The sequence below is a fragment of the Balaenoptera physalus genome (genome assembly GCF_965194825.1).
Source record: "Balaenoptera physalus genome assembly, chromosome: 8".
NCBI classification, from domain to species: domain Eukaryota; kingdom Metazoa; phylum Chordata; class Mammalia; order Artiodactyla; family Balaenopteridae; genus Balaenoptera; species Balaenoptera physalus.
The window spans coordinates 62,394,108-62,406,370 of record NC_138887.1 but is presented as its reverse complement, the minus strand read 5'-3'; the positions used below and the strand labels follow the sequence as shown (position 1 = coordinate 62,406,370).

The window sequence follows — 12,263 nt, the reverse complement described above, 5'->3', positions numbered from 1 at the left end:
GATTACCTTATTGCCTTGAAACCCCTTCGGGCCTGGATCCCCTGGAGGTCCAGTAATGCCCTGCTCCAAGATGAAAACCGAGAATTAGTTCTGTGTACAGAAGGCCAATCAGGAATGAATCATTCATTAGGGTCCCTAGAGATCCTGGAGTTAGAAGTCAGACTGTCTAACTCAGAGTTAAGTTGGGGTTACACACGACTGAGAAATGGAATGAGATAAAATTCCTTGTGTCAAACACACAGCTTCTAAAATAGTACCTAAACTGAGAGCAAACATTTATTAATGAGGTGTTTGTTTTCAAAACCTGCGTTTCCAACATTATTCCTGTGCTGGACCCCTTTTTGGAAAGAATAAACAACAACTTTAAAAATATATATCTAAGGCATATATAACTGTAAGTTGGAGTTTCCAATGACCTGTGATAATCAGAGTTACTGCCCTGTCCTGACACAATTTCAGACCAGGACAAAGGCATTGATGGTCAACTAGAGGCCATCTAGGAAATTTTGGGTAAAGGTATAATTTTCAGTAGACTTTTTGAAATGCTGAAATTAGTTCTTCACACAAATACACACCCTCTTCCCATTACAGCTTTAGACAAGACAAGTCCCCAGACTGGAAAAACTGATCCAATTATTTTCTGAAATCCCTGGGATAAGGGTAATGCTTTAAAATGCTTTAAAGAATCATTCCATGTTATTGAGCAGTTACTACTTATCATGATGGAACAATACAAATGCTGTAATTTAGATAAAATGCATAGCTTTTCCTACTGCATTAGAACAGCAACACAAACATTGTTACATCCTGCTTTTAACTGCTTTGACTTTATTCGTCTTCCTAAGCTCTAGTTTTTTAACTTTTATCGCTTCAGCTACTCACTAAGTAGACTCATCTGCCGGTACCTATCTTTGAAGGAGCCTGAATTCGTTATTCAAAATATTAGAGCACCAGTTTCCAGACTTTGTTTCACATTGGAATCACCTGAGAATCTTTAAAATTACTGATGCCTGACTCCAATCCCCAGACATTCTGACTGAATTGGTAGAGGGTGCAAGTGGGCACAGAGATTTTAAAAGCTCCCTAGGTATTCTAATACAGACTTAGATTTGGTTTTCGCCTCCTTACCTGAAGTCCTCCGGGTCCCTTTCGTCCATTTGGTGCTGGGGATCCCCGTGGAATAAAATTAACGGTAAGTTGCTCTAAATATCCATTCAATTTGCAATGATTTTACGTGGAAGAGAAGGAACTGTGTTCCCAGTAATGGCCAGTCTTCCCAGGTTATCCAAACATCAAAGCCACCAAATTCACTGTTAACAAAACGAACCTAATTAACAAGTCAACTTGTTAGTAAACTTTTCTCTAGTAAACAGACTCCATGAGAACACGATTTTAGGTTAAGTCCTTTGCCTGTATATTGACATTTTGATCAGAATTTTAAAAATTTATTTCTTAAGAATCCTTAGAAACCAATAAACTTGGTGGAATATTGTTTCCTTCCAGCAAGGCAATGTCAGTTAAATTAACAATTTAGTGAGTTTCCACAATGTCTAGATCACTCTCTTGCCCACCTTCAATACATAGAACTTGGCAAAACACAACTTATACTCAACACTCTTCTAACAGAAAGTATTTCAATATGTCCCATAACTAGGAAGCCCTTTAAAGTTTGTTTTTATGACAGTATAATATAATCTAGTCTCTCTTTTCTCAGATTTCCACTTATTTTCTGATTACCAAAATGTAACCTGTTTATAATAGACATACCTTGACAATTATAGAAAAAAAGTAAATTTCTAACAGCAACAGCTGTTAACATTTCAGGCATATTTTCATCCAATATTATTATTTCATCCAGTAGGTCTTTCTTTAAATAATTTGATCAAAGTGTATATCCAGTTTCGTGTCCTACTTATCTGGTCTTCCATTCTATCAAAAATATTTTTCCATGTCATTAAAAACTCTTAGTAAACTGAATAATATCCAAGAATATGATTCTGTCATAGCTACTCATTTCCCTAGTTTTGACACTTAAGTTGTTTCTGATGATTTCTATTGTTAACAATAGTATAGTGAATATCTTTGTGTATAAATCTTTGTTCAACTTCTGATTCATTCCTAAGGATAATTTCCTAGAAGAAGATGACTGACACAGAGACTGTAAGCACATTTAAGGCTCTCATTCACCCTCTTTTGTCTCTCACACCATATATGGAAAGAAAAAGTAAAAATTTCCTCCATAAATTTTGTTCAGATTTCCACTCTCACTACCTGAGTATAGAGAGTGCATCTTCATCTTACAATATCTCCATCAATACTGAGTATTATATATTATCTCAGTGCTTGCTAATTTGATAGGTGAAGTACTATTTTAATGTTTTAATTTTACTTACCTGATTGCTTATGTGTTTGGATAATTTTTTCATTTATTACCCATTTATATTTCCTCTTTTATGTTGCTTTGTGTTCTTTGTACGTTTTATGTGTAAACTTACATGAACTCTTCACATCAAGGGCACTATATTTCATTGACCTTAGACATGCATTTTTTCAGATTTTTACATCTCTGAAATTGGGATACATCGTACAATCAGTTGCACCTTACATTTATAATGGGCAGTATTTTTTCTTTCTTTTTAGCACAGAAAATAATAGGGCATTTAACAATCCCTGCCATCTTAGTCAATGAACTGTATTAAATCTTTGTCAGCCATTTTTATTTCAAATAGTTTTTCCAGTTATTTTTTGACTCATTTTTGTTCTATTCTATGTGTCCATTCTTCTGTATTTTCAAGTCTATGTCCATCTCCCATTTTCAATTATTCTCCAGGAAGAATCCATTCATTATCACACCTTTCATTTTGTCCAGAGATAATTACCAAGCCTACACTTTTTCAGATTCGCCTGACCTTTAACTCTACAGTAGTTTAAAAGCTTTCAGAAAGTCTCAGCCTATTTAAAGTGTTTAGTTACATAGGCCAGTGTCACTATTTTATCCTTTTCTTTTCACCTTCCTCCTCGTTTTCTCTCCTTGACTCTTCCCATAATTAAAAAATAGATATTGAAAGACTTTGGTATCTTGGTGGCATGCTGGTAACAGTTCTTAACTATAATGAAAACTATTTACTTTTACTCTGTACTTTTTTGGACCCTTTATCATGTTTCAAATATACTTTCTATGTATTTCTGGTCCATTAAGGAACTCCTTAACATTTTAATATTGTCTCCAGTTTACATATTTTATTCATATTTATTTTTTAATGAAAGGTAAATAACTACCCAATTATCTGTGGCTTGCTGCATTTTCAAATCCTTATCTGTGTCTAGCTCTTCCACATTACTGAAAAGTATTTCATTAATCTATTTCATAGAGTTCTTCACTCTGGAAGGTGCTTGTTCTCAGCGTTTACAATCTGGAAAACAATTCTCCTTTGACCCATCTGGAGCTTGAATTGACTTTGCTAGTTAAGTTATCCTTTTCACCATAACATTTAGTGGGCCTGGCCTCAAAGGTTAGGGTGCCACAAGGCAAAGTCTTAATGGTCCGTAAGAAAGGCCTTTGGGGGCTCCATTAAATAAAGTTAGGGATGGCTTTGTTTTTTGCTTCATGTTTTACAGACATGAAAATTGAGCCGATGACTCTAATTCCAGTAGTGAGAGCAACATAATGAATCCAGGAATTTCTTCTTAAGGAAACTCAGTCCCAAAGGGATCACAGCTGTTAGCATTTTAAAAACAAGTTCCTTACTTTGTCAGCTTTTATTCCTGGTTTACCGCATTCTCCACGTTCACCCTAAAAAATGAATACATGAACTAAGAAGACATTTGCAGTCATTCAGTGTTCGGATTCTTTTTAAAAGATTCCCAGCAGAATCTTATGACATGAGCAGTCTGATGAGTTATACACAATTTTATCCTCAATACTGTGGGTTGTTTGGGCATTGAACTCTGAAAAATTTTATCCATGAGTCATTCTTAACACAATCAAATTAGTGATACCACCTAATGAGGTTTAACATTTTTGAGACATGGATCAAATTAAGAGGAAAGAAACTAAGGTTTAATGAGCATCTACCATATTTTATCTGCCCTTTGCATATGTGATTTAATTGAATCCACATTATAGCCCAATGAGATTAGTTTTACAATTCCTTTTTTTTTTTCAATTCGATCCATAGATGTCTTTTTTTACTGAAGTATAGTTGACTTGCAATATCATATTAGTTTCAGGTGTACAACGTAGTGATTCAATATTTTTATAGATTACACACCATCCAAAGTTACTACAAAATATTGACTATATTCCCTGTGCTGTACATTACATCCCTGTGACTTATTTATTTTATAACTGGCAGTTTGTACCTCATAATCCCCTTCACTGTCATCTTATTTTATAAATGAGGAAACTTAAGCTCAACAAGGTAACTTTGCTCCATCCTAGAGCTAGTAAGAAGAATCAGGTCTCAACCCAGTTCTACTCAGACTCCGAGTCCCTTTTCTTTCCACAACACCACATGTTCCAGCCTGAGCACCAACTTTGATCAATTAGTAGTGTTTGCCTAGAGAACTGTGAGAGAAAGGTTCTGAGAGCATGTCCAGACTTGGTGGAGAAAGGAGCCACGATGAATGATCAAGGTCTGCGGTGAGAGAGAGAGTCGGGCATGGCAACAAGCATGCTGTGTATTTTCCATCACCACAGACTGCTGAACTGCCTTTCCTGGAATACTAACGAAAAAACAAATTAACATTTAAATTATGCCTTCCTGTTTATTATTAATGTTATTTTACAGACATTATGTCAGTTAATCTGACATTAACTGTCTGAGGTAGATATTATTAGCCCAGTTTCACAGATTGAAAATTAGTGATTTAAAAAGGTTAAGTAACGTGTTCAGATAGAATGAGAATTGGGGCCTCTAAATACAAATCCACTATATCAGACTTTCAAGACTTCTACTAATTAGAACTAAAAAGTAACAAGGTCCATTAGAAAAACAACTGAAGTTAGACTTTTCAAAGTGTATTCATACATATCTATATTTATTCTGAGCCTCGAAGCAATTCATATTTTTAAGATAAGGCAGTTCAGTTGGGGAGGTTAAATGATTTATGTAAATGTCCGTGCCAGCCAATGACTCCTAGTCTGGTGCCCTCACTACGAGTTTCTGTTTCTGCTGCTGCTTTATTATCTCTGTGCTCCTCTAAAGCATGCTACTCAAAGTGCCACTACATAAGGAACTTGCACTAGAATGTTCATCACTCCCCTGCTTCCTTCATTAGGGAAGTCTTGCTATGAAAAATAAATGTCAGCTGAACTAAGCAGTATGTTTAGTGATACAGTGGACTTATATTCTTGTGCAAGCTTCATCTCATCACAAAATAGCAACAAATAGTTCACAGATTGACTGCCAACCTGCAGACCACACTTTGCTCTGAGAAGGAATATCATAATTGTGACCACCAGTTATGGATGCAGAGTATGTGCCAAAGTCTTGACGTTATTGGTGATCACCACAACAGCCTTGCAAGGTATATGTATCTCCATTCATACACAAGGCAAGTGAGGCTCAGAGAGATTAAGTAGCTTGCCCATGACCACAAGCTTGAGTCTGTTAGGCCCCCAAGTCCGTGTTCTCCCTCAGCCACCCAAAGCTGAACAGGGTACACTGCCATGGTCTGCAAGTTACTTTCCATTAACCTGACACTTCTGCCTAGGGTCCTGCATGGGGTATTGCTGGCATTGGGAGCAGGCAAGAGGGAGGTACAATTTTTAGATCCAGCTCTGTCTCTATTCAAAAGCAATCTGTTTATGGTTACCGGGGGGGAAGGATGGGGGGAAGGGATAGTCAGGGAGTTTGGGATCAACATGTACACACTGCTATATTTAAAATGGATAACCAACAAGGACCTACTGTATAGCACAGGGAACTCTGCTCAGTGTTATGTGCCAGCCTGGATGGGAGGGGAGTTTGGGGGAGAATGGATACACGTATATGTATGGCTGAATCCCTTTGCTGTGCACCTGAAACTATGACAACATTGTTAATCGGCTATACTCCAATATAAAATAAAAAGTTAAAAAACCCCAAAAAACAAAAGCCATCTCTTCTCTCTCCACATCATATTGTGAGTCAAACTGACCCAGGAAAAACTGAGCTTTCACTTAAAACAAATTGAACATTTATTGCTGAATGCAAATGGAAAATCACTCTTGAAGAATCAATTAGAAAGCAATTAATTGAAGAATGTTAGATGGAAATAAAATGAGTCAACCACCAAAATATAAACCAGAAAAGTACCATAAATAATGCTCAAAATTCTTTGGGCTAGAATTCGCGTTCCATTTGTCCAGACAGATTTGTTAACTATAGGGTCCTGAGGAACAGCATTGGCATGGGGGCAGATTCCCATCAATGAAGATACTGTACTCATGTTATTCGCCTCTGCAAAGGCGTTTTCTTTTTTGATGGGCTCAGTAATCCCTGTGGAATGGTCAGAATTACAAAGTTCCCAAGAGCAAGTGCTTCAGAAAAAACTGAACAGATTAGCTCTGTTCCCAGCCTTGATTTCTGACGCTGCTTATCCTGGTGAAATTCTGGTTTGAATGTCGACGGTTCAGGGTCATTTTGCTCCGACAGCTTGTATTTTCCAAACGAGGGCCCCTCCAGTGAATCTATAATTCCCCAGAAGTTTAAGTGAATCTTTTCAAAAAAAAAAAAAAATACAGAGAGTTTCCTGGTGTTGATAATTAGCATACTGTATAAATCAACATGGTGGTGGCATGGAGAATTTTCTTCAACTATGTATATAGGACAGTTTTACAATCATGAAAGTTTTTTAACTTTCCCATATTATCACTTGTTCCCTATCTCTTTATAATAGCACCTTATGTTTACAGACCAGCAAATAATTTAAAATACATTGTCACATCCATTATTCTATTTGATTTTCCAACCACCCTGTAAATTAGGGAGGCTTGTATTAATCCAGTTCTATATAGATGAAGAAACAGACACTCTAAGATATTGAGTTGTCCGTGTTCCAGTGCATTTCTTTTTTTTTTTTTTTTTTTTTTTTTTTTTAATTTTATTTATTTATTTATTTATTTTTGGCTGTGTTGGGTCCTCGGTTCGTGCGAGGGCTTTCTCTAGTTACGGCAAGTGGGGGCCACTCTTCATCGCGGTGCGGGGACCGCTCTTCATCGCGGTGCGCGGGCCTTTCACCATCGCGGCCCCTCCCGTTGCGGGGCACAGGCTCCAGACGCGCAGGCTCAGCAGTTGTGGCTCACGGGCCCAGCCGCTCCGTGGCATGTGGGATCTTCCCAGACCAGGGCTCGAACCCGTGTCCCCTGCATTAGCAGGCAGATTCTCAACCACTGCGCCACCAGGGAAGCCCTCCAGTGCATTTCTTACACTCTTCCCCTTTTCGACCTAACATTTCCAGTGTTTAGGGATATATTTATATGCCTGGGTGTAGGTTCACCCCTAATGTTTGCAGGGCCCAGAGCAAGAGTATAAGCAGAGGCCCACATACCACATATCTAAGTAGCTGAAAGTTCCAAATCGAGCTAATAAACTCGTCATGTTCTGGCTTCCTTTCTTGACAAGTGTATCTCCAAAAGGAGTAAAAAGTGAGAGAATTTTGGAGTTCCTCAGAGGTCCGTGTGGGAGGCCCATGCCCACAGCCCACAGCCCAGCTCTCAGTTCACCTCCCACCTCCAGCTCCTCCCACAGCCAAAGGAGCTGCGAGTATGTGTCTGTGATGGTGCCGCAGACAGCACAACAAAACCCCCTCCGCGGCCCCCTCCTGCCCCAACAAAGCTTCCATTTGGTTTCCCTCAGGCCTAGGAAGAAGACGGACATGGGAAGGAAGTTCCTGTGTGCCTTCGAAGCAGGCTCAGGCCATTTTGCAGGGACTTCTAGGGGCCTAGTTACCCAAAGCATGATCCAGGAGAAGGGGACATGGGTCTCTCACTCTGCAGACACCTGGCTCCCTCATGAGCGAGGAGGCTGGAGGAGACCCGGAGCAGGGCCCTGTAAAGTGCATGCCTCTTGCCCAGATCTGAGGGTTGTAGGACAGCATGAATGATGAAGGGTATCTTCTGATTTCAGACAGAAAAATCTGCTAATAGAGAGCATATAATAATAGTGGCTTAAACTTATGAATGAACCACTGAACCCCTTCAAAGATTCCCGAGCCCCAGTCTAATGTGTTAATTTCTTTGGAAGCAGTTTGATTTCCTAATTGGTAATTTGCAAAGAATAATAAAATAATCTACCAACTCATAACCTTTGTTTGTCAGATTTATTGCCCCTGCAAGCTCTACCCAGATGCCTGACGGAATGAACTAAGTAATTCTTTACTGCTTAACCAGGATAGATCCTCTTTCCCCCATGAGAGGGTCTTGTGTCTACATTTCATAGGAAGTTAAGCACCAAGGCAGCAGCCTAATTGTAGTATTGCTGCATCCATCTGTACATAGAAACTTTTGATCTTGATACCCGTATTGCATGACCGTTAAACTGGGGTTCTCTATGAAAAGAATTCGTATTTGCAGGGCTAAGAGAGGCTGGATTCTCAGGAATCTTAGGCTTCCTTCCATCCTTTATAACATACACCTGTATCTTAAGTTCTATTATTATTTTATGTTAACAGAGTTGAGAATATACTTAGGAATTTGGGAATCCAGACTTAACAAAAATAAAGGAAAATAACTTTTATTAAGTATATAAATACAGTTATGTTGCTGTTTTTCTTTATGAAATTCTGATCTATTTGTTGTTACCAACTTACCTTCTCACTCTTGTACCCAGGGATTCCCTAATTAAAAAAGAAAAGTAAAATATGATATTAGAAGGCATAGTTGGAGGAAGTAGTTGATGTTTTTCATTTACAAAGTATAACAAAACACATCTGTATAGTCTTGGAAAATAAGACCGTATAAAGGTAAGGTCTTTCACTTCTCTCTGCACTTAGGGAATGTGCATGTAGTAGGGGGAAGAAAAGAACCTATTTTTTCCTTTTATTACATTCTATTCTCAGTTCCACATATTTTTTCAAACCCGATTTCTTACCCTTTGGCCCAAAGCTAAAGGAGAAACTATACACTGACTCTCACTGTAGAAGTGACCACCTATAATAGTGCTTTCAAAATTGTTATATTGACTTTTAAACTATGAACTATCACAGCTGAGGATGCTTCACAGAGGCGGTTAGAAAAATTGGCTTTGAAAATGAGCTGAGATAATGGCCTTTAAAATGTCCGTAAATATTTCTATCCATTATGGTCCTCCTTTTAAATTCGGTCTAGAATATAGAACATCAGGAAATGAATGGTTCCTCTGGCAACCTTAGTGAGACAGTGACCTTGAAGTTACTATATTTTATCTCAGGCGAAATACGGGGCCAGCGCTTCTGCTGCTCTTGTATGTCGCTCTCGGGAATCTGCACGGCCTCCTCCATTGTGTCGCTGCCCATAAACCCTTGAAGTAACACAATACTGAATATTAAACAGACTGGGAAATTACCAACTTGAAACAACAGCAAGTCTTTTTCTAATATGATCACATGTCTTTGTCATACAACTAGTTTCTAAGTATGAAAATAGAATTGTAAGACATATTTTAAGTGAGCTGGAGAAACCAATGAAATAAACAAGCTGTGATTGTAGTTATTTGTGAGTCAGAGTACAAAATTTTGTTGTGTATGACTTTTTTACAAAAGGTAAAAAGGAATTCTTTAGGAAGGAAATAACACTTCTCCCCAAATGTGCAGTCACTGAGAAAATGAAAAAAATTGTTACACTACAATTTAATCCATGTCAGAAATACTTAGTCACATAAACGGTTTTATGTTTAGTATTGTGCTTGAAATTAAAGGCCACATTAAGATAGTTAAATTGGGGTTCTTTATAAAAACAATTCATGTCTGCAGCACTAAAAAAGGCTGGACTTTCAATCTCAGGAATTTTGGGGTGCCCTCCACTGCTTATAATATACCACCATATTTAAAATTCTGTCATTATTTTATGTTAAGAGCGTTAAGATTGTATTTAGGAAGGGGCCAATACAGTTTACAAAAATAAAGGAATATTGCTTTTTATAGTATACTCTCTTTTTTTCCTGTTTTTTGGTTTTTGTATTGTTTTCTGAACTCTCTGGTCAATTTATTGTTTGGTTGATCTCACCTTTCTTCCTTTCAGGGCACCTTACTTACTAGTTTTAAAATATTCAAATTTGAGATATTCAGCACTGCACTCATTGGTCTCTGCAAAATTTGCTTCTGACTTCCCTATTTCTATGAATGGTACCATCATATTTCAAATCATACAGAATCAAAATTTATAATCATCTTTGCTCTCAACTTGCCCCTTCCATTCTTTTAATCCAACCAGTTAAAATCCTCCAACAGCTTCCAGGGCACTTCGTTTTTTTTTTTTTTCTTTCTTTTTTTTTTTTAATAAATTTATTTATTTATTTATTTGTGGATGTGTTGGGTCTTAGTTTCTGTGCAAGGGCTTTCTCCAGTTGCGGAGAGCGGGGGCCACTCTTCATCGCGGTGCACGGGCCTCTCACTGTCGCGGCCTCTCCCGTTGCGGAGCACAGGCTCCAGACGCGCAGGCTCAGTAGTTGTGGCTCACGGGCCTAGCCGCTCCGCGGCATGTGGGATCTTCCCGGACCGGGGCACGAACCCGTGTCCCCTGCATTGGCAGGTGGATTTCTAACCACTGCGCCACCAGGGAAGCCCAGGGCACTTAGTTTTAAATCCACTCTCCTGACCCTGGCCAACAAGGCCCTGTGTGATCTAGACCCTGCCTACCTCATAGCCTCATCTCCCCCGCCACTCTTCCTCAAACTCTGGCTTTCTTCGCATTTCCTGGGCCCACCAAGCTTGCTCCCGCCTCAGAGCTTTTGTATTTGCTGCTCTTTCTGCCTAGGACCCCCTAGGGACCCTGTTTTATATTTTCATAACCCTCTCACTGACTGGAGTTCTTACTCACTTGTTCGTCTGTTGATTGAACGCTTTATGAAACAGGGTCTCTCCACCTTGCTCACCTCTGTATCCCCAGCACCTAAAAGAGGGCCCAGCGCATGGCAAGTGCTCAGTAAATCTTGCTGAACATCTGAGGTAGAGCTAGTCACTGCATCCCCTCCTTTCTACGCCTTCCTGGTTCTCACAATGTTCTCTTCCTCTCTATTTTGTCATCACTGTAGCCCGGTTCTGTCCAGTATAACGTGAGCCACCTATGTCACTTTCAATTCCTTAACAGCCAATTAAAAACTGCAAGAATGAACAGGTGAAATTAATTTTTAATAATATATTGTATTTATCACAATAGGTCCAAAAACTGTCATTTTAACATGTGATCAATATTAAAAAATTATTGATGAGATATTTTACATCTTTTTTTTTTGGGTACTAAGTCATAAAAATTCAGTGTGTAGTTTATTCCTCCAGCACACCTCCACTCCAGCTAGCCTGTTTCAACTGCTCGGTAAGCACACATGGCCGGTAAGCTTACCGAAAGCTCGGTAAGCAGCTTTCACATTGGCTGGAGCAGCTCTAGCTAATGACCCTGTTACTTCTCCTACAGCCTGTAGCAACAAACCTTCTTCAAAATGCTCTTTCCTTCTGCTTGTTCCCACTTCAGTTTTGCTTTTAGAGCCAGGCCAGATTCATCTTCCAAATCCACAGCTCTTGGGCCATACGCCTCATCTAAAATCTCGGGAGGTGCCCATCACCCTGCAAAGCCCAGCCTTCCAGCCGGCATGGACCACCCACTCTGCCAATACTCCTCCCTAGGCACCCCATCTCACCATTCCCCACACTTTGCCCTCCCTCTGGTTGCTGCTCACAGCACTTTCCATCTAGACTGCCTGCCCCTTCCACTTTCCTGTTCTGTCTTTACCTGCCCCAGTCCTACACCCTTCAGGGGTCATCCTGTAGAACCTACCCTGATAGCTCCGGTCTGCTCTGAATGCCCATTATACTTTATGCGTGAAATTTTTACAATATTTTGACATTCCACTTCATATTGTAGCTGTTTTACCTCTCCTCTGAGATAATGAACGTTTCACAAAAATAAGTGCTCTGTCTTAATTTTATTTTCACGTAACAGTAGGCTTTATATATGTAAGATACCTAAGAAGTCTTTCCTGAATGAGTAACACAAATTTCTGAAGGAATTTCCATTGAAATTATCAAACTTTCTATCAGAATTTTTCATGAAATTGATTAGAAACACCAAGAGAACCATTTTTAAA

The 12,263-nt window shown here is 39.0% G+C and overlaps 1 protein-coding gene across 1 annotated transcript in view; it reads right to left on the bottom strand.

The window, feature by feature from the left end:
- Positions 1-12,263, bottom strand: part of COL28A1 (collagen type XXVIII alpha 1 chain) — a 145,155-nt gene that overhangs the window by 114,718 nt on the left and 18,174 nt on the right. Inside the window, 4 exon segments of the mRNA XM_082473923.1 lie at positions 7-60; positions 6,504-6,673; positions 7,932-8,121; positions 8,794-8,820. Coding sequence (XP_082330049.1) covers positions 7-60; positions 6,504-6,673; positions 7,932-8,121; positions 8,794-8,820 — 441 coding nt within the window.